General features: G+C 36.2%; 1 protein-coding gene across 14 annotated transcripts in view; it reads right to left on the bottom strand.

Annotated features, from left to right (window-relative positions):
- The window catches only part of DMD (dystrophin), a 1,162,034-nt gene that overhangs the window by 274,809 nt on the left and 862,999 nt on the right, over positions 1-24,226 (bottom strand). For all 14 annotated transcript variants that reach the window (XM_056326975.1, XM_056326977.1, XM_056326978.1 and 11 more), the window contains one exon: positions 1,616-1,827. In XM_056326975.1, the coding sequence (XP_056182950.1) occupies positions 1,616-1,827 (212 nt within the window). The remainder of the gene's footprint in view (positions 1-1,615; positions 1,828-24,226) is intronic.

Below are 24,226 nucleotides of genomic sequence, written 5' to 3'. Positions count from 1 at the left end.
ATTATTTTCCTAGTTAAGTAATTTGTGTTCAAGACATAAGACACTCCAACACGATGACATAAGACTGTGTTTGCATAGAGTGGGGTTTTTTTTGTTAATTGAGTCTTTACAGAGCTGGAACATTGACTTTGTTGAAGTTGGTTTGTGTTTTTTTTAAACCATACACTGGGCAGAAGCCAGAACTCTCTCTGCAGAAAGACAGTGACAAATGGGAGTCTTCTACACTGAATGACAGTAGTATACATAATCTATAACTCTTTCTAATACATCAGTAAGTGATTGCCCTTGTTTACTATAATCCCCACTTCCCAAGCAATGACCCTTACAGTATAATCTTAAATGAGAAAACTTAACCCCATCTCAGCCTTAAAACAATGGCTTGATGAACGTTTTAATGCGTTTCACAGGCAAGTGGGGGGCAGGCGGGAAGGGAGGGGGGCAAGGAGTGAAAAGCCCAGCAGATTTTGTTGTTTATTTCTGAGTATCAGAAAGGCAATGACTAACTGATGATGGAGATAGCTGAAGACCAAACATGCCGTTATACAGATACTTCCTCTGGTAGCAAAACCAGTCGATGAGGACCTCACCCCCCTATTCTCCACTGCAGTTCATTACCATTCAGATATGCAAATAAGGCTGTTCTAAGTCTGCAAACTTTAACCAAACAGCTGAGTGGTAGGAGTTAAAAAAAAAAATAAAACTCTGGTGAGCAGGAGAGGAAAACATATCAGAAAATACTTGTGTAACTATTCTCCCAAATAACTAAAATGTAACTTTCCATTAATGTGGAGGCAGGACTCACTTTAAAAGGCTGATCAACTGGTTGGTTTCAATCTTGTTTTTCTCCAACCAGAAAATGAGATATTATTAATCTGAAACAGCTGTTCTCAAAATTTATTCATGAAGAATGTCACCAAAGTATGACTATTTCCATAACAAGAAACTTAAAACCTGATGCAACAGTTAGGGCATATTTACATTGCTACTTGAGGTATAGCTCAACTACGTAAGTTAACTGAGCTGTGCATTTTAGCATCTAGAATGTGACATGCGTGCTGAAATCACAAGAGCAGCCATTTCAGGTTTTTTGCAGTTAAGAACCCTGTCAAGGCTGAACCCAGTGAGATTATCTTGTGGCAAATCTAAAATGTTTGATTTTCAAAATATCTCCACATAGTTTGTTATAGTTTGGTTTTGTTGGGGTTTTTTTTTGTTTGGTTTTTTTTTTTTTTCCTTAAGTAGTTCCAGACAAGCTATACAGCTTCATTATCAGTGCAGACAGACATATCAATACCACATAATTTCCCAGGCTGCAGTACCAGTGCAGCTGAGGCTGTTGTACAGAAAAGATGAAAAATACTTGCGCTGAAAAGGTAGGTATCCTTCCTGCCAGATCAGCCAGCTATTTGTTATGCCTGATAAATTAAGACCAAATTCATTCAAGAATTATGTGACACACATTTTAGACTTTGTAAATTAATTTCTTTCTAATTTTTTTTGTGGGAAATAAGGGACAAAGAGGTTGTTCTCAGTGTTGGCTGTCCAATAGTTAGAGGACACTTTCTTTAACAATCTAATTAACTCAGGCAGAAATAGTTTAATTCTCAGTAGTGACCTTTAGCTCAGTGTTCTGCTTTTTCAGAGCTTCCACAGTGTAGGAAATTTCTTTCCACGACTCAAGCTTAGCTTTTGCTTTTTCAAGAACCTGCTCAGCTTCTTGTTTAGCTTCTAGCCACTGTGTTGAATCCTTTAGCATGTCATGAAGCTGCTGTCTCCGGCTTTGGAGGTGTCCATGCACTTCATCCCACTGGCTCTGTATCTTTTCAACTGGTGAAACACAAAGGAAAAACAAAAGCTGAGTCACTTAAAAGGTTTTTCTTTCTTTCTTTTTAAGGGATTTAAAAAATATTATTTAAATGTTTCTAGAACTGACTATCTTGGAGAGCTGTTGTACTTTTAAGCTGCAATTAAACTAAGTTTAGTTTAACAAAGAAGAACAGATAAACTGTTCTGGTCACACAGTATGACATTATGGTACACAGCATGTGCTTCGATGCATATGCAGCCAGAAATGCCAGGTTCATGCCTCAAAAAGCATTATGAAACAGGATCACATATAAGAAAAAGCATCAGCAATAGTCTGTCTTTCTTACCAAACCACCACAAGGTTTAATATTTTCTGAAGAACAAGTTCTCTAGGGAATTCAGTAGTACTAGTTAAAGATTTATTGGAAGATATAATTAATGGCTATACTTGCTTATTTTATTAAGGCAAACGTTAGCAGACTGCAAAGGCTAAAAATCTTTCTTATATGTTCATGTTAATTTTAAAATAATTATTAGATTTATCCACTATTTGAAAGAAATGTGATTTGTGGGAACTTAATAATCACTAAAATCACTGATAATAAGGGTTGGCTAGCATCCAGTATCAGACTCATCCATAGTAGCATAAAAACATCAGGACACCTAGTCATCGAAGCCATTGCAGTTTGACAAAAAATACCTCAAAAACAAACCAAAAAAACCCAAAACTCCACAAACAATAAGATCTGTATACTGCATGAATAAATCATTTATTTTTTTTAAATTCCCTGAGGTTAGTCAGCACAAACTACATTCTCAATATCTTCTTGGAGACTACCTCACAACACTGAAAATTCACAGGCTTTCTAGTGAGAGGAACAGAGATTCCTGGAGTACTCAGAAATCAACTGAGATTATCATCCAGCTGTAGTTCCAACGCTGCATCCCTCACTGCAGGGTTGATTCCAGAATGGTGAAGGCTAAAGACTAAAGGGATGAGAAATGCTTCAGCAGGGAAAGGAGACTTCTACCTATCAGTGCTTTTCCTTCTTCCAGACTTTCTACGAACTCTGCTGAGGTTTAGCTGAAGAGAAGAAAACCTTTCAGCAACCCCTGCTTAAGCCTAGGAAGAAAAACTGTAAGCGCACATAGCAGCATGTTTAAGTCAAAGGAAATGCAAAAGGAACTGAAGAAACAGAACTGGAAAACAGAAAGCACAATCAAAGCGAAGCAACGATAGCCTAAGGCCCTAATACTTAAATTTAATCTGAAGCAACTCTAACCCCTCATTTTAGAAAGCTGTATACTAAGGTCACAAAAGAACAGCTCATTTTTGTGCCCTAGCTGGATGAGGGTTTCTGATGTAAGCTTTGGGATATACTGGAAACAACAAAGAGACTATGGCCTACTGGAAGGGTGAAAACCAGAAGTGTTCCTGAATGGCTCCAGTAAAATCTTTGTGCTATGGCTACAACATGTGGCTCCAGGGTTGTGCTGGAGGTCTGAAGGACAAAGACTGCCCAAACATTTTCCACAGTGTTGCTGGCATATGGGCAATGCCATAATGCCACCTATTTCTTGCAAATAACTACTGTAGCTCCTTCCCCCTTAGTCTCAGAGACATTCAGTGTGTTACTTTGTGATTCCTGGCAACCTGGAGATTTTGGTACATAGCTGATAAAAGTATAGTAGCTTGTTTATGTCAGCTGCCCATGGAAAAAAAAAAAAATCCATCTATTTTTGTTTTATTGTACATTTATTTGTTTGTTGGTATGGTTTGGGGCTTTTTTGGGGGGGAAGGGGGGGCAGGGATTAAGAAATGAATGAAAACACTGTTGTAGAACTGTTTCAAAAGAAAACTGAGTCTACAACACTATTAATTCTTCATATTAGCTGCTTTTAACAATAAATGTTGATATTTCTTATCAACAAAAGTAAAAATATTTATAGATGGATCTGTTCCATAATGTCTCAAGAGGTTTGTATCTAACTAAGACATATTAGCAGTCTTTCTCTAGGGGTTGTGGTTTTATCGGCAAGACTGAGTTTTTCATCACATACCACAGTCCTGAGATTCTATGATGACCAATTCTGCCACCCAAGAGGGGAATGGGGCTGCACAATGAAGGCTGTATTCGGGACATCTCAGGAGACCATTTACACAACTGACTATGAATACACAAGCTCCAAATCTATGAAACACATTTCCTCATGAAGATGCTTGGGTTATCTCCCTCAAAAAAAGGAAAAGCAAAGCTTCTGACATGGACACTTGAAAAACAATACGCATAACAGTTTTGCTTTATTACAGATTGGAATTGAAGGGTTCAGGAAGTTACTAGGTAATCTAAACAAAGAAAAGAAATTAAAAAAAAAGTTTTCTAGAACCAGTGAGTGATAAATCCTACCTAACAAAACACCTCAGTTGGAGATAAACACACCATGACATTTACATAATTAATTAATAGCCTTTCTGAGCTAGAATATACCAAACAAAGCAGTACTATAAAAGACAAAATATGTAGAGAAATTTGTTAGAAACCTTTATAATTATGACAACATTATTTATTTTAAGGTAACATAAAAACCTCTTTGTTACTCTAAGTTTACATCTTCTGAATGATGCTCCCATTTGAAGGCAGACTATTGACTGGTTTTTGAACACCAAAAAACCCCTAAGCCTCTAAAGCTTAAAATATGAGAATTCACTTTCAAAATGTACTGAAAACCACAGTGTAAATCCGTGTTCCTGTGGGTCCTTTTTAGTGGGATGTTTCCCACAAAAGGAAAGGTGAATACCACTTACAGATTTACACCAAACAAAAAATTTCAGAAAATCCAGTTTGAGTGTAAAACTGTGTTGGAACGGATTCCAGCAACCTGTGAATTCCTCATCTGCAGCTAATGAGTTACTGACTACAAATGAAAAGGGTTAGAGAACGGCTATTAAATAATGTTGTTGGACAGTAGAAGATAATTTTTAAAGTATTCTGAACATCACAGGGGTTTTGTGCAAGGCACTGGAACATACAAAAGGCTTTCTTTGACTCGGTACTAACAGAAATAGGTTTATGAAAATATGTAAGAGTGTTTTATAAAATAGCAATGAAGAATCTTAGTACAAAGTTCTTTTAGACTAACATTCTGCCTATAGCCTTGAAAGGGTTATTTCTGCTGTCAGGACTTTACAAAATCCTTAAGGTTACAAGGAACAGATGGGATTTAGCATAGAGAAAATTAATTTCTTCCAAAGTCTAATCACCCTTGCCTGGAAACAGGAACACAACCCTAGAAATAAGAAATAGAGTTCCAAAACCAGAAAAATAAAAGAATCGATGCCATATGAAGCAATTGTTCCAGAAAAGGATTTGCCTGGGTTTTGGAGAACTAAGGTAAAAATTTGATCAGCATTTCCTACGCTGAATTTAAGGCATTCAATAAGCAATATTCAATAATTTTTTTTTAAAAAATACATAAAGTAAAACCAGACAAAAGGCTATCACAAATATTATAAAATACCCTGAAATCTAAGAACATGTAATGTGGCTAAAAAAGTAAGCTTTGCCAGGAAAAAGTAATGTCATTGTTCTTACTGCACTCGGGACTATAATAGCATATTACTGAGATCAGACTCTGATCTGTATCTTTTATATACCATTGCACCTGCATACTGTGATGATTATGCATTGAAAAAAACTAGATACACAGAACAAACAGGGCTCCATGTGCACTACTAATATCACTGAAGCAGAGGAATTTAAAATAATTAGTAACAATGACAGAAGCCTTTTTTTCCCCATCGTTCAGTATTTTCTGAAGCACCTCATTTTACATTGTTCATTACAGCCAAGTCCTGTTGCTTCTCCATTTTGAAGTCTAATCTCTTTTTTAATGCGGCACTCCCTCTTTGCATACAATTTTCTTCCTTCCCCCCAGATTTTTCAACAGCACAGTATCTTTATTGTAAGAATCAGTATTTAAAATCTTCTCAAGAGAATTCTTAATTATTCAGTACAGAATTTATTTACTAACCAATCTGCAAAGGGGCAATCTGGAAAAGAAGGACAACATTTTCTATTTAGACGTGAGGCAAAGAAATAATTTAAAATAATTTTATTAATACACATGGCTATTAACTAGTTTTATTTGAATGCAAAATCCCCCAAATGTTTGACAATTAACAAATCTAAACAGAGTATCAGAAAAACAAAATACAAGTTATTTCCTGAAGCAAAACCCAAATCTCACCCATTTCCTAATCACAGTGCTCCAGGCAGAAGTCCTCATTGTACAGAATTTACACAAGTTTTGTGCTTGCTTACTGGAAAGTGCCCCAGCATGGCTCCAACCACTCCCAGTTCAACACTGAACTCTCAAATAAATAAATTAGGGCATGTGAGATTCTACCAGTATGTAATTTCAAGGTTTCTATTCAATATCTTTTTTTCATCACTACTACTCACTAGCTGTTCAATAGTGATTATACCACTAAGATGGAGAAAAGAAATTCTGTTGAACTGACTGCAGATTTTGTAAGTTATTAGAAGCAATAACAAAGCTGAAAACCTCATTTAAAGCATTCAAATGCCTGGTAACTATTGTTCAGTCTGGTTATCATTGATTTAGTGCATTGAGGAAAGAACAACCTCAGTGAAGGAGACTGCTGGCTTAAGATTTGTTTATTGAAAAAAAAATTCTTACTTTTTTTTGGTACATTAACAAACCTCTTTGTTGAGAGTTCATATCATTGATAAGATAAATTTAACTGTCTTCACAGACAGAGTTTACTCTCTGCTGTTTATAATACAACAGCAGTGGAAACATCAGAAAAGGAGTCTGAGAAGAAGCTGTCAGTAACAGGAGAAATAATGTTCATGTTACTATAAGTTATATTTAGCCTATAGCCTATGCAAAGGTGAAAAAAGCAATCATTCCATGCCACTTTGATAAGTACATCAAATCCAGTACACACTCCGAAAAAAGTGAACAATTAAATGGTTAGCAACAAAATTTACAATGTAGAAAACCTCCCCTGTCCTCATCCAACAAAGTATCTAAACTGCCCTTATTTTGCTCTGTAGGAAAAGTGTTTTTCAAAAACATTACTGTCAATATATCGACATTTTCCTACAAAATGATTCCTTCACTGTTGGTTCATAACATGAAGACTAGAGGGACTAATGCAATCTGACCTGCTGCAGAGTAGCACTGGAGAACAGCAGAATTACGGACAGTTATAATTCATATTACCAAAAGAAGCTGCTGATGCACTGATATTCCTTAGCTGAAAAATGAAAATCATTTTATATGCATTTTTGAGTGTTTCAATTTACTTATGCCTTGCAACAATGATCATGATGAAAAGACACATTGAGCCTGAAATCTAGCCAATACTGAAAAATGACTTATGAATACTTTCATATTTTTGAAAAAATCTCACAAATCTTAAGGATTTTTCCCCACTCTCCTTTGTAGCAATATGAAACACCCAATGCCTTGGGGGTTAAAAAAAAAAGAAGAGTAACCAAGATCTTAATTCTTACAGTAGGTACTGAGTAGCCTTTAAACATTATGGATGTACAGAATGGTAAATGGTATGAAAGCATAAAGAAAAAAATTTACATCCTTTGCCAATTGTAACACCTTCAATTGTGAATGGTAGGTATACCAGGTTAACAAATTGGTGGGTGAGGTCGTTGTACTGCATTCACAAAGTCTTGCTACAGAGCTGGAGGCAGCCCTCTGAACGTGGTTTGCACAGTCACAGGACAGCCAGCACATTGCTTGATATGACAGTGCATGTTCCAGCCAGCACCACAGGTAGAAGACGGGAAGACACAGCAGTAGGCAGAGCTACACCGAGTACCTAGAGACTGTAATATTAGGAAATACTGAAAACATAAAAGTTGTAGATTTTTGGGAGGGACACGTTAAAAAAAGCCCAAGTCCAACATTGCCATTGGTTGCTCTGGAAGCATACTACCTCAGCTTCAAAGTTGTTAATACAGGATTTTTTCCAGCCATATGCTATCCTGAAATTTACTCCTACATATCCCTAGAGATTACTCCTACATCTCTGCAGAGTTTAAGTCCTTTACAAAGTTGTTTTTGAAGATAGGTGCACATTTTAACCTTCATCTCTGAATAGTTCATCAGGTTGGATTAATTTCTGTTGGAGTTACAGCCCCATAATTCTTTGAATATTCTGGATAGCTAGTTGTTACGTATTTCATCTTACTTGATATGCTTCTAACTAACCTACACATTTATCCATATAAAATTTAGTTTAACTAAACTTTTGTGACTGTATATAACACTAGTTTTTCCAATCCTAAAATTTGTAAGTGTGTCTTACTGAACAGTGAGCGGGCTTTCTGAGAAGCATGGTGGAGAAACTAGAAGATAAGGATTTAAACAGAAACATACTGGATTAGCGCACCTTTTTTACACTTTTCCCTTTCTTCCACTAAACAATATGATTTTCCACGATAGGGATAAACAAATGATGAAGAAGAAGAGATGTTTTTCATAGGGCTACAAGACCATTCTGAAGGTACAACAACCATGCACTACAGACAAGGCTTTCTGATGCATTCCAATTTTGGTTCAGTTTTCTGTAAACCATGAGTGGAATCAGTTAAAACATCGCAACATCACTTAAGCTTTGTCTTATCTTGTGGTTACCTTGCTTTTCATTATTGTATTGTTCTAAGTAAATAAACCTAAAGAAACTTCTTTTTTTCCCCCTAAGAAAAGGATTTAGTTAATTTGTCAATTATTTCTTGCCAAAAGTGCTCTACCTTCTCTTCTGCTGCCTTCCAGAACATGATGTGTCTGACTGAAGCCTTAGTCTTCAAGATGGATCACTTTAATAAAGTCTGTCATACAACATCCCTTGACAAAAGAGTGCCGGCTCTGTTCTTGTGGACAATTGTGAATCTGTGAGAGACCAGTCTAGGGAGAACATTTGGATAGTAGATGCAGAGTCAAATGACAATAAGTTTCAAACTTTTCTTTTTTAAATGCCTGAACTACTTAGGGAGTTACAGGAACGTTACAACATCTACTAAGTTTCTGCCTGTAGGCCATCCTTACAGAGTGCAGCTGGATAAAACAGAGAGCATGACAGGGAACAGTTGGAGCCAGCCTACCCAGATAGTAATTTATGTTTCATCTGTCCTTCTTTATCTCTTCTTGTAAATCAGTATTTCTCTTAACCTTTTTCAGAGGCTTATAAAAGTCATACTTCTTAAAAAATTACCTTAGAAAGTTATGGCAACACTTTAACTAAATATGGAAAAACACTAATAGCATGTCATCTAAGACATTTTATGTATCCCTTAGATAGGCAGTAATGTGATGAGAGGATTTAGCCAATAAACCCAAAATTAATGGTGGGGTGGCAACTTAGAATACCTAGCTTAATGTGAGTTCTGTCATCTATGCCAGTAAAATGTCAGATTTAGCTTTTATGCATCATTAATCAATTAAGGTTTTTATAGAAAGATTATTCCTTATCATGTATGTATCATAATATATATGAACAGATTTTTTTAAAAAAAAAACACCTATGGCTTACAAAAAAAACTAGGCAAAACAGAAAGTATGTACACAAATGAAGCTGCATATAAACAAGTGAATGAATAATACCTGGGAAGAAGGAAAGAACTGTTTTGCAATATCCTAATTTCTAGAATCAGATAAGAGGTGTTACAAGGGAAACCAGGAAGAAGAAGCATTCACAGCCTTCAATTGTCTTTCTGGGGTGATGGAGAGCAATGAGAAAGTACTCAAAAGACCTTTCAAGGCATGAAAGCCCTGGGAAAAAGAATGTTACCTTCCTTGGCTTCTCAGAGGCTAAGGACAGACAATGGCAGAGATTTCAACAGATGTAAAATGTTTTTAAAAAACACACACATTTATAATCTCATTTTGTAGTTTGATATTTTTGTGGGGTAATTATATCCAACTATTGCAACTCTATGTTTTAATTTACTTTTTTTTTTTTTTTTTCACTAGGGTAAGCCTATTTTTCTTTTATCTAAAAAACACTTCCATATGATCAAACTAATGAAGGTCATTCTGTCCCTTTGGAAGTGTCAGATCAAACGAAATGAACTGAAAACTGTCAAGTGGTTTCTGCTAAGCACCAAGTGAATAATTCTTCAACACTGTTAAGTATGCTTTATACCTTGCTATATGGAGTGGGAGTTAGAGACCAGACTAGGATGATGATACTACATCTAAAGAAATCTGTTTCTTATAACAAGGAAGAAGCAGATTGCATGACTGAGCACTGAGAAGGGCATGCAAGAGCTTATTTAGAAAACTGGTCCTTCAGAAAACACTCACTAGTTTGTGAATGTTTTATAAAAGTATTTATGTGTGTATCTTTTGTCATGTCTCAAATTAAGTTCCCATGATCATTTTTTCACAAAGTGAAAAAGGGAACAGATCATCATATGCAGGATGTGGAAGAACATTTACCTTGCATTTTAGTATGTTATACAATCTGTAAAATTTTTATGTGAGATAGGTAACAAATATAAGTGTAATTTCACTAGAAACCTGCAGAAACAAATAAACATATTTATATGCATATAAAAACAGGTGTTGACTAGGGAGATGGATAGACATATTAGGGAATGAACTTCTGATACCTCTCTATTGCCATCAGAGCCTTAAGAAGTGGAGCAGGACATTTCTGGAAAAATGGACCGCTGGTCCCACTGCTCAGGCAGGATGCAGAGTCAGCAGTGACCCTTCCATGACCCCAGGAGCAGGATGCATATGGACAAGCCACCAGAAGGTAATGGATTTTTTTTTTTCTTCTGCAGAGACTCCCATATATGGATGATACCAAAATACAACTTTGTAGTAACATTGTACTAACCGAAGAAACAGATGGTTCCCTTGCTGGAACAATTTAATAATCTTTCAAAATGTTTGTTTTATTCATTTTCCTTTGTTGTATGTAGAAAATAACTACTGCATTACTGAATTTAGCTACTTGCTTAAATATCCATCATATAATTACGAAGACTTACATTAGATTTAGAAATGATACTTAGATTGAAGGAAGGCACCGAAACATAAGCCACAGGATCAGGACTAACCTGAATAACTAGATGAGTGACTATGTAAGTAATTCAATTGTTTCAGTTTTAAATTTAGTAAAAAGTTTTCAAAGAACTTAATAGGAAAAAATCATTAATTTATGTCTTTTCTTAGGAATGTGAGGATTAATTAAAAGTGCCTAGGTATTTCGGTATTTCAGTATTTCAGTATCTTTGTTCAAATGGCATTAACATTTTTCCTAGGATATTGGTTATTTAAGGCATCAGAAGGAACATAATTTATAATTATGAATCTAATTTCTATTCATGGATTATAGCATTTGTAATAATCTACCTACCTACAAAATACTTTAGATTTTTTTTTTTTTTCAGAAGGAATATGACTTGTCTGTGCTTGTATTTCAAAATGGGACATTAAATGAATTAGTGAAATGATTTTCTACTTTCTCTGAACATAAACAAGAACGTTATTAGCATTATTAAAGTACATCAGCTTTCATATACTAATGCTTTCATAGACTTCTGTACTTACTGATGCAAAAACATAATGGTAGGTCTGGCAGTTAAGTCCCGAAATGTGTGAAACTCATTACCTACCTAATGAAGTATATAGGCAATGAATTTCATAATTCTTATTACCACATAACTTTGTGTTTCCATCATACATTCATGCTTACACTGCATATTTTTAATGTCATCAGCCCACTAGCTCCTACTGAGTTTAGGCTGAGACTTGCTTTTCAAATGTATATGTATTTGTTAATCTGTTCATTGATCTCCTTTGGTTTTGATTGAATAGATCCAGCTCTAAATGTATAGGCAAGACTGTGGGAGATCGTAAGAGTACCAAAATATCTAGAAAATTAGAATGGACTTAGGAATTCTGCAAATGTGTCTATATCAGGCTCCAAGTTACTGAAGCAAAGTTTTGCATACTGTTTATGTTTCTATTTTCTTCTTCAAGAAGCAAAATAACTTCCTCAGGAGAACCTTCAAACCCCACAGAAGCCATAAATTCAAAATTCAAAGACTGCAACTGGCTGTGATTCATTTTACAATGGATAAACAGCAAATCTCTTCCTTCTGTTATTTGACATTAAATATTATATGAGCTGTCAAAATAACATCATCTAACGCCTAAGCTTTTGTTTTCTTTAACTCTCCAAGTCCAAATCCTTACCACTGTAGTACGTACTAATTAAGCTGCATCAGCAAGGGTAAACTGCCACACTTCGTAAAATGGTCAGTAAGCAACACAGCTGTTCCCATTTGTTGGTCTTAACTTTGAGACCAACTGCTGGGCTACAATTGCTCTCCATGGTATTCCATGACTCGGAATTATGAGCACAGGCTGTTGTGAATCTTTTGCTTTGCCTCTTTTGACAATGCCAAATTTGCACAGTGATTCAACTCCTGTGCCACTACAGCATGTGCCTCTCCCTGGAGCTCAGCTGGGAGGTGACTCTAGAGCTTCATTCACTCACCTACACAAACAGTCACAGAAAGCGGAGTGCTGGCAGCAATACTTAGGTTACCTCAATGGATAAACCATAAAAAAATCACACATGCAGCAGAAAAAAATACAGTAGGCCAAACCTGAACTTTGTAGCTTTGACTTTTATTTTTGCCTTTGAAAGCAAAGATAAATTCCAAATGAGTGAGAACTGATTTCAAAGCAAAGAATACAAAATTTGTTTCTTTTAAAAATATTTTTATGATCAACTTTAAGCATAAGTTTCGGGGATTTTATATCTGAACTGAATTAACTTAAATAATTTGTTTCTTTATAACAGAAATAGAAAACTGTATAAAGGTGTTTTATTTGCAGATTACCAATTTCATAATCACAGAATGCTTTGAGTTGGAAGAGACCTTAAAGATCACCTAGTCCAACCTCCCTGCCATGGGCAGGGAGATCCAATCTGATCTTGACACTTCCAATGATGGGGCATTCACAACCTCTCTTCCAATGATGGGGCATTCACAACCTCTCTGGGTGACCTGTTCCAGTCTCTCACCACCCTCATCATAAAGAATTTTTTCTTTCTATCTAATCAAAATCTACCCTACTGCAGTTTAAAATTATTGCCCCTTGTCCTGTCACTGTGGGCCCTGATAAAAAGACTCCACATCTCTTACAGTATGTTTTTATGCATTTTTTTTCTTTTTTTTAATGAGCACTCTACTTATGTGGCCAAGTAGTATTGGGGCCTTGTTGATATAAAAAGCAAAGAAATAGTTAAATTTCACACTAAAAATGACCTTATACACTTCCAAGTAAATACCCAACAGAGTCAATTCAGGAAGTATCATGCATTGTAGAAAAAATGTTTCTTCTGAAATTTCCAAATCATTCGTTTTGACCATTCTCTGTGTAGCTATACTACTACAAATTTATTATTTTTAACTAAGCACTGATTAAAAAATGAAGGGCTTATCATAAAAATGCTGATACCTGAACTACTAAAGGAGTGTAGCTTTGCAAGTATAGGTGCATATAGGGAAAAAAATATTACTTTTTTTAAAAAAAAATATAATTATATGTCTAGTTCTCAAAGTCACATGAAATGGGTCCCAAGCTATGGAGCCTGGCATTACATACATATATATCTGTTTCATAATAACTGGAGATACAGAAATTTTAAAAAGCTAAGAAACAAAAACCAGAACAAACCCAAAAAAAACCCCAATGTATTTGTCACCTTAGTGCAATATTTTAGCTGACTACTAAAAGAAAAAAGATATATTACACCAATCTTGAAAAAAGGAAAAGACATGATAACTTGCCTTTTACTGTGGTTTTGGTTTAAGAAGGGGTTGGGTTTGTTTTGGGGTGTTTTGTTTTGTTTTAATCAGACATCTATGCTGCTTTGTCCATGTTCTCTTTGGTACTCAAACACAGATCATAACATTCATGAGACTCATGACGCACCAAATGGATTATACTTAATCAACTTTAGACAAACCAACACACTTCAAAAACACTATTCTGATATGGCTGAACTCCGCAAATTTTGACCTGCATAGGTTTAGACTTGACATCAGAAACACTCCTTTACCGAGAGGGTACACAAACACTGGAACAGGTTTTCTAGAGACATGGTTGATGCCTTATGCCTGTCAGTGTTGAAGAGGCTTTTGGACAATGCCCTTGACAACATGATTTAACTTGGTCAGTCATGAAGTGGCCAGACAGTTGTGACTAGATGGATCATTGTAGGTCCATTCCAGCTGAAAGAGCCTGTTCTATTCTATGCTATATTTTACTATAGAGCTCAACATTTTGATTGCAGGAAAATACATAAAATGGAGCAAAGAAAAAATATCCAATAAACAAATTAAACCAGTACTGTTGCCATCCTATAATGCTGCAGTGAAGAGAGCCATGTATCAAAAGTGCAAACATTCAGAAAGACTAATAATAATAGTGGAAATGTAAGTAATATTCTGCAAAAATATTATATCTCTTCATCTGAAATATTGCACTTATTTCTACACTTAAAAAGATAAAGAAGACATAAACACAGCCCAATACTTTTAGGCAAAACTTCCATGGCATAGGTGTATCTTCTACTGTACTCAGGTTCCCATCCAGTTAAAATATAATGAAATAAAAGCTTTTTTAAATATTCTGTTTCAGGTTCTAAGTTCTACCAAGCCCAGATGCCACCACTTTCTAATCATGTATAAGACTGTCCAACATCTATTCTCCTTTGCTGTTACTCAGCTAGGGGGTTCACTGATACGTCATTTTCTCACCTATCACATAATAGACCTGCTGCTAAAAAGATGAAATATGAGTATCCAATCTCCAGAACTTTTATGCTATTTCCCTTTCCCTCCCTTTTTGGCATGACAAAAGCTGACAAACATATGAGCATTGCTATCCACTAAACATAGACTGAAAAGCATCAGAGCCACCCTTTTCATATGCTTATTATCCTGAAAACAGTAATAAAATTAAATTATTTAAATTATCTATAGTGTTTCATGAGTCACTATAACGATGATTTGGTATATAACAAAATGAAACCACCAGCTTGTGCAACCACCCCCCAAAGTCTTAGGACCTCTCTCACACAGGTTAAGCCAGTATTTACTCAGCAAAGGACATCTGGGCTGTGCAAAACACTCCTTTTGTTACTGGTTTAGTCCCAATTCAAGCAAAACTAAACCCATGAGAAATTCATATTGAGGATTGCCAAAGTAAAATCCATAGGCCAAACGTACTGCAGCATGCTTAACTAGATTGTCTGAGAACTGCAGGTTCCAATATATGTTCTTTCTGTATTGCATTCATTTTTAGAAAAAGAGGTGGGACACAATGTAAACCAAAACATGCATTTGCCTGATATCAGTGCTTATGTGGCATCTAAATTTAGCTCGTAATCTCTGCAGAGAAGGACCTTTGTTTCCTGTTTGCTCTGTAATCACTACAGAAAATTATGGTCTGGTATAGACGAATATATACTGTTCTGACACAGTTTTCAAAATAACTGTGGACATTAAATGTTGCCCATCAAACTCTGGATGAAATGTCAGTGGACAAGTAATTTGGTAACGTTCTGAAAACTATTTCTGAGCAATTTCTTTTTCGTTATTGCGAATTATTTTCATTTTGACTAATTTGTCTCAACACAGCTAGCATAGCTCTTCTGTTTGTATCATTACAGATAAAAATACATTTCTGCTTCTAGTCAAATTTCCAACGTTCTGTGCATTCTACTATTTCTAATACAGAACTGCCCTGAAACACTGTTGAGAACAGTGAAGACAGGTATGTCACATTGAAAGAAAACGGCAAAGAAACTAGTCTTCTGAACACATATGGCAGACAAAGGCTGGGGGATAAGATATATTATCCCACCTTATCTAGGTAAAGAATTAACCATATGAAATTGAAAGACTTTTCTGGAATTATGAAGTCTGTAGCAGATCAAGACATTAAATAGAGGTCATTCACACCTGTGATGATACAAGTTTACTCTTACTGTATTTTCATTGATCCTGAAAGGCAAAAAAAACTTGACCATGGGCATAAGGAGTAACTTAGTGCTTATTTGTCATGGGATTTCCATTAGGAAGAAAAATGGGAGAATGGCAGGTATTCCTCAGATGCAATCATATATTTGCAAAGAAGGAATAAAAAAAAAATCCTGCTTGCTTTGTTGTGGTAGACCACCTTACCAGTAGGCTGCCTCATTCTTTGCAAGCAGTCCCTCTCTACTTACCATCACACATATGAGGGTTTCTTTTGATATCCTGGCACTTTTTGTTACCCTTATATTGCCTTTTCTGTTGCCGATTATAATTACAGATGCAACTAAATTTACCTCTACTTGAAGTGTTTATATTATCTTTTGGGTTCCAGGTCCTGTTCCAGCTTGTTCCCCAACTTTGTCTCCAAGGACAAAACATTTCCATCACATTCAAAGCAATCTGTGACTTCTCACTGACAAAAGTCACCCTGTGTGGGTAGTTATCAGAGCACAGCACCTTCAATGCTGACAGCAACATCCCTCTTGGTTCTCTCTGAGATGTTTCTGGTGTGCAGTGCTGGAAGAACAAGCAGTGTTTCCAAGCAGAAAGCAGATAGTGGGAAGCACAGACCTGCTCCATTTCTGCTGCTGCAAGCAGCTGGAGGTTTATTAAACTTAAGAATTCCAAAATATCTCAAATGGTATCTGAGAAGCTGATAAGAACAAGTCTAAGAGCAGTAGTTAACATCTAAAAATAAAGACTACTATTAGGCTATCTTTTTCCCCAGATCTCACACATTACAACCACAAAAGTAATGGGAGACTTTCCGTACAATGCCGTGAGAATACCAACACTTCTGATTAGGCCTGTGTAACCATCTCTAAATCCGATACAGCGCTACTGCATCACCTACTACAGACAGAACCCTGGTCTGAGCTGTGACAGCAATTTCCAACAAGTCCTAGCAAGAGGGCGAGAGGGGGGGAAGCAGGAGGGCATAGCCAGAGTGAAAGACGAGTACAATGACATGGTGCAAACAGAACAAGGGAAAAGGCAACACAGAAATCAGTTACACAGATTAATGTAAAGCAGCATTTTCCATATGGGGGACAGAGAAAGAGAGAAAATGGAGGAAACACAGGAAGGCAGATGAAAATATAGCTCTAGGAGTCCTCGTGATGATCACGTGGGATCACTTCAGAGCCAGTGAGCTCCTCCCACAGCCTTCTCTTCTGCAGGCTAATCAGGCCCAGCTGTCTCAGCCTTTCCTCATAAGGGAGATGCCCCAGGCCCCTCATCAGCTTTGCAGCCTTTGCTGGACCCTCTCCAGCAGTTCCCTGTCTCTCCTGAACTGGGGAGCCCAGCACTGGACACAGCACTCCAGATGGGGCCTCACCAAGGCAGAGCAGAGGGCAGGATCACCTCCCTTGACCTGCTGGCCGTGCTCCTCCTAATGCACCCCAGGATCCCACTGGCCACCTTGGCCACCAGGGCACACTGCTGGCTCATGGGCAACTTGCTGTCCAGCAGGACTCCCAAGTCCTCCACAGAGCTGCCTTCCATCCAGCAGGTCAGCCCCCAGCCTGTACTGGTGCATGGGGGGGTTGTTCCTCCTGGAACAGTTCCTGGCCACTTCTGTACTTTAGGGATTTTCTACCAGATGAAACACGTATGAAAATCTCACAATTCCCGAAAGTGCTAACCATCCATTAAATTCTGTCATCTTGCCCAAATCTAAAAACAAATGCAAAATCCAAATTAAAATTACTGTTTAATCCATTCTGACAAAAGATATATCCAGATATATGAAGTCCACTAATAAAGAATTTCAGAATTGCAATGTCAACATTCACAAAGAGAATGCCTGCAAAAAGTAAATCCCAGCAAACATTAAAAAGAAGAAGATGGCTAAAATCCATGCAATTTAATATTTTTTAAAAAAGTAATTTTTTGGTGCTTGTATAAGCTGACTGAACATCAACATTTAAAACTTCAATTAAAATAAAATTAGTAATTAAAGTTATTATCTAAAAATATTGAAACTCTATATAAAGAGAGAGAATACTAGGATGATAATTAGGCTTTTTGGGGGTAAATGGGATGCTTTTGTTAAGAATTGAGCTTTATAACTCCCTTAAAGAAAAAAGGGAATGCATCCAAACCATATGATGCAATACTTTTGAGAGTATCAGACTACAAACATATGAAGTGGTGCTAGTATTTTGCAAAAAAATAGAAAATTCCTATATAAAAAATAAAATCAAATCAAATTTAAAAATCCATGATTTTGACCAGCTACACAATCACAGATTTTAAGGTTAGGCAGTAACTTTATTGATTGACCAAATGGACATTATATAAACACTGTAATAATATTTCACCAGTAGATAAGGAATAAAAATTGCTTAATAAAAATATTTCTTTAACATTGAAAAATAATTCTTAAAATATAGAATATTGATACAGTTATAAATAATAGGCAGTGGTTTAGCCCTTTTTTCACTTTTGGAACCTAATAATTTTGGATATTTACTTGCAAAGGAGGTGAACCACAAGTATGGTATAAGTGGTATAAATATTTTTAATGGCAAATTATTAACACCAGTCCTTTAACATAAAAAATTGACTGCATATATCTGGTATCACTCAAAGAGAAAAAAAAAATTGTTTCTGATTATCTGGCCACTACACACAAGTCAATGGAACATTCTTCTACCACTGACAAGATGTAAGTCAAACCTCTTCAGCATTTATTATTTTCAGATTTTAAAATATTTTATATAAGTGTTAATTATCTTTTGTAAAATGAGATTGGATCCAATTTTGCAATCCAATGTAAATAAAACCAGATTTATTGCTATAACACTATAAATCGGAAACCTCACATTAGATACTTGAAAACTCTAAATAACTCAGTGCTTGCTTTCCTGAAGAAATGCAAATTCTTGGCAGTTTTAGTCAGGTAAATGTTTCAAAAAATTATGTTAACACTTCTCTAATCATTTAAGATACAGAAGTTATCCTGAGAATCTTAAATAGGCTTGAATTTTCTTGGTACTATAAATCAGAAGAATTTTTTTGTCTGTATCCTGACTGATCAACTCTGTTGACCAACAGAGGTTATAAAAAGACGCAAAGCAGATTCAGACACCAGCTGTCCCACAATGCCATACCAAATCCTTCCCTAGGCTAAAGTAGGAAGTTTGTTCTCCTTCTGCCAAGTGATAGTATGTCCAAAATTTTTCAACCAGTTAACTTCACATACCCATGGCTACATCATACAAAAATGTGTAACCTGTTAGTTTGAACCATTCTTCTACCAAACCATGCTTTCCTCATTCAGGGTGTGTTGGTTGTTTTGTTGTTTGTTTGTTTTTACCTTTCTGGACCTAATTGAAATTATTTAAAGGTATTTTAAAAGGCTTTATTTCCTATCACTCTTTCTGAAAAGACTCTTTTTGCAGCACGGCCTTACACTTCTCACTGTATTCTATCTTTGCAGTTCGCAAGATCACAATTAGCTGAGAGTACACATCATGTTTTCCTGATGAGGGATTTGGTCAGCCATTCTGCTGTCCTAGCCTTTTGGGAAGCTAGATGACAAAATTTTATAAACACTAATGATTTGGGCAAAATTAAGTGCCTCTATCCAATACACCACAGACTGATTTCTAGGAACATAAATCTTAGGAGAACGTTCTTATCTATCTAGAAGTACCTGGTTTAGAAGTAGCCAGCTACATTCCACCTGAATTACCACACAACACAATTATCTAATTCTCTTCACGGGATTGAGAAGGTAAGTGAGCAAGCCACCAACAATCATATCACTTAACACACTTAGCAGCTCTGGGGCTACCAAAAAATCTGTGCCACTTTCACTCATGAATATCAACAGAAATGAAAGAAGGTCACCTTGCAGTCTCACTGCCTTTTTGGGAGCACTATGACACCTTAAGTAGGCAGCTTAGAACTTGCCCTTTGTCCACCGAGCCATATGTTTCTAGTATATATAGCCTGTAATTCCCCAAGCATTCAGACTTTTCTGGGGCATGGTATTTCCCATTCATAAAGGGGAAGCATTCCAAAATAACTTCTTATTCCTTCTTACAATGTCCCATAACTGTCTTACAAATCCTGCAGCAGCAAATCTGTTCCAAGGAACTGGTTTCAAATGAGGTACTCAGTAACATGCTATCCCTTTCAGAACTCTAGTTTTATCTTGTTATTGATGTTTCTTTAACTACAAATGGTTTATACCTTCCTACATTTCCATGGCACAGAGTTGTCATAGGAAAACCAAGGTTTCAGCTGTAAAGAGGTACATCAGGGTGATTAATAAACTTTACATCTTTATGGCACAGGAAAGCTATAACTCAGGTTCTTGAGAAGTTCTTGAAACACATGGAATCCAGACAATAGAATACTGGGGTTTATGCAATAATTCAGCTTGAAAATACTAGCAAGATAACTGGGCAAACTGTATACAAGTACAATTTCCTTACATTTTTCTTTTACAGTCCTGGAAGCAAGGAGTTTTACTACTGGATAACAAATTCCAGATTGTATGAATTACTTTTTTCAAGTGGTAAACTCTGTATTTGTGTTCAATAGGACTAAGAGAAAACCACATTGATGGCAGTACAATGGAGACGGCTATTTTATTAAGATGTTGAGAACAGTACAGCTGTAATTCACTATGGAGTTGCTATATACTTTGTCATGGAAGTGATGACAAGTTGATGATTTTGCCATAAAACTGTCAAATACAGCAATCTATTCAATAAAGGCATTTTTATGGAGTGGCACAGAGACACTCAGACTCTTTCAGATTCAGATTCAAGCAGAGCTCTCCTAACAACCAATTATAACATAGCATTTTTTTTTCTCCAAGAAGACCCCCAAACAAACTAAAAACAAACCACAAAACCAAAATAAGTCTTCTGAAGATATCTTCTATAAATTATTCATACATTGGTGGACTTAAAAACTGCAACATAAAATATCAGAAGGAATCATTTGGTCCCAGTGTGTAATTCTTAATCAAAATAGTTGTCATTGAAATACTTATATCTATTGCTATTATTTATGTATTTAATGTAATCAAACTTAATTAACCTCTCAAGTGATATTTTGAGAGTTCAGTACATTTCACACAATCGCTGAAGAAAGATGTGTGTTACTTTGCCTTCTTATAATCTTGAAAGGGAGATTCTTTGGTCACTAAGAGATTATTTCTTCATAGAGTTCTATAAATATTCATTTTCATACCTCCTCTATCACTTACACAGCCAGAAACAACATTACAAGATTGGGATGTAAATTACTAGCAAAGTAAAACTGCAGAAAGGTTAACTACTGTTATCGTTTGCATGTGTGTGAACACAGCAGTAAGAAGGCCTGCTGTTTAAAGTTTCTTACATTTCCAGGATCCAGCAAGATCTGACATAGCCTTTGAAATTACTTTGGTATTTCTAATTCTAAGACTGCAAATTTGGTTTTATTATCTCTCAGTATATTTCTATATTGACTTGTTAGTGGCTTTATGTATTCCATACATAGGAACTGATAAAAAATAAAAGGAATTTTCAAAGTTTAATTACTATATTATATTCAAAGTTCCTTATAAATTCATTCCATTTAAAGAAACAACATTTTCATCAGCAGTAAAGCAAAGTGTTTTGGAGCTGTGATGCATTATGTAGAGAAAAACATTACTGTGCAGCAGTTCAGTTAGAATAGAATGCTTTATCACGGGCATTCAAAGAGCAGAGAGGAATCTTGCTTTTCCCTGCAGGTTTTCCTCAAGACTAAAAGTAACTGTTATACTTATGTATTTTCTAATGTATAAGTTGTAAGCAAACTATGATTTACATGGAATAAACAGAGATTTAAATATAACATTGTGTAAACGTAACACAAGTTTTACTTTATAGAGCAGAGTTCTTTATATGTAGTATAGCTCCTGTAATTTCACACAGGTAATGAAGTAAGGGTGGGGAAAAAAGTTTCAAATGAAATAATTCAATTGTATGAGCTTATTTTTAATTTCTGTTTTTATTTCCTAAAATCTTAAAAAAGGCACTAATGATTTCTAAATATAATTCAAAGTTAGACTTTAATGAGCATAATATACATATTTCTGCAAGCAGAATGACTTATGAGTTCCTACTGTTAATGCAGAAGTCAGAACCTTCAGGGTTTTAATTCCAGTTGATGGCACGCTGACACATCCTGTGATCAAGAATGTATGACGAGGAGCTGTCTTGTAGAGTAGCTACGAGTCTCATTTAGGACTTAGAATATATTTGTTCAGTGATATTGGCCAGATGATTGTGTTGGGTTTTTTTACTAGCACCTTAATAGCAAAAGGCAATGAACAACATATCTGTACGAATTAGCTCCTCTTTTCAGCTTTTTACTTCTGAGAGTGTGAGATCCCATGCTGCAGCCCGGGGAGAGGCAGCGCACTAGGTATAGTCAAGTCTATCAGCTCCTACGTGACAGACCAGTGCAGCACAGCCCTGCACTCCCTTTCCTTCAGGATGGGCTCCGAAGCATTTGGCACCTGGTAGTGTGACATTACAGAAGACTTCATGTGAGATTGGTACACAGCTGCTGCAGAGGAGCATGAACGACACCATGCTGATGCTCAGGTCATGAAACTGCATAGACTGAATGAATACTTATAACTGCTAAGACATAACCATGGCAACCTATTTGTATTCATGAAGAGGGGAAAAAAATCACAGGACATTGGAAAGAGTCTGCAGGTGAGGTAGGCAGGGAGGACTTGTAGCAGTACTCTGGTGCAAAGTCCAAGTGTAATGGAGGGGACGCTCTCTAGGGCTGTGGGGAAAGCGCACCCTTAGCAGCTAGAGCAGGTTCTCTGGTCCAGGGTTCAGCTCTCGCTGCGAGCAAGATTCCTGGGGATAGACATGGGGACAACACGCTGGTGCAGTAGGCTGGGCTCAGTATGTGCTGGACTGCAAGGCAAAACTGCACTAGGTGAGAGCACTGTACAGCACAGCAAACTTCAGAGTAGCTGTGTTAAACAGCACACAGTTAGAGCACCCCAGCTGTGCTGGGGATGGGAGGAGTCTTCCTATGTTCAAGACAGTATAGCACTGTGAAGGGAGGGGTGAACTACCCCTACAGTAGCTGCAGCAAGTACAAGTGGATCCTGTCTATACAGGTGTTTACCAGGCCTAAATCTAACCAGACAGAGAAATCTCCATCTTCTTCATGCAACATATGGGGGGTGATGGGGTGGTGGGGTGGTGGGGGAGGTGGGAATTATGCCATTAAAAATCAAAAGAACAATGGTAGTTAGGAAGTACTTTAGATGACAGTATGCCACATTTGGCATATATTCAGAAAAACCTTATGTGTCACTTTGTAAAGTTCTAGCATTATTTTTTTCCCCCTGGAAATATCATGATCTCCTTAAAATTCAAAAGCAATAAATACTTCTTGAATAGTGTTTAGTACAACCTACAACTGCATAAATACAAACTAACTAAGCATGAAAAAACCTCAATAAATCTAGTTTGCTGCCTCAGAAGACTGGATCAAAAATGGCCCTGATCATACTTTATCTCCCCCAAGTGCAGAAACACAGACCCTGTGTATTTCTGACAATAAATATTCTGTTTACTTTAAAACTATGTCATTATTAACAACAGGATGATGTTAGAAGATGCTACACTACAACAAGATGTACTTGAAAGAACATGAAGGAACATGACCTCTATCTACTGCATCATAAGTTGCACTTTTGCAGACAAGGATATTGAAAGTATTAACATAGAAAATTAATGCTAAATCACAGCAAAAACTAATCTTGTATACCTTAAGTTCAAAACCAACTAATCATTTTGGGAATTCTTAAAGATAAAAACTAAGAAATCATCTCATAAAATATATTCACTAAACTGCTAGCCATAGATGCAAGCTGTAATATAGTTGGGTTACCACATACTCATTCATGATTTACAGTCTGATAGCTTGCTTTCCTTTTTTTTTTTACTTTATGAGAAAGAAGCATTTAATCTCTCTTAGAAGGCAATTTCACTTAAAGTGAAGTGCAGTTTTCCAACAGAACAAAATTTAGTCATGCATACAATTCACATGAGGGCAGATAAGAATTATGCTTGCATTTCACATAAAGTCTACAACTCTTATCCTCAGAAGACTCTTTTCAGAATTAAAAATGAAAACATACTAGAAAATACTGGTAGGATTACTACATCTGTTGGCTTTGAATAAGCACTGTAAAGTTAAGGTATATGTACACACTTAATCTGAATTCAACTAAGTACATAGTTCCAAAATTAATTTGCATGTCAAACAGGAACAGGAGC

Source organism: Falco biarmicus, chromosome 2 (genome assembly GCF_023638135.1).
Source record: "Falco biarmicus isolate bFalBia1 chromosome 2, bFalBia1.pri, whole genome shotgun sequence".
In the NCBI taxonomy this organism is placed as follows: Eukaryota; Metazoa; Chordata; class Aves; order Falconiformes; family Falconidae; genus Falco; species Falco biarmicus.
This window is presented reverse-complemented; position numbering and strand designations above follow the sequence as displayed.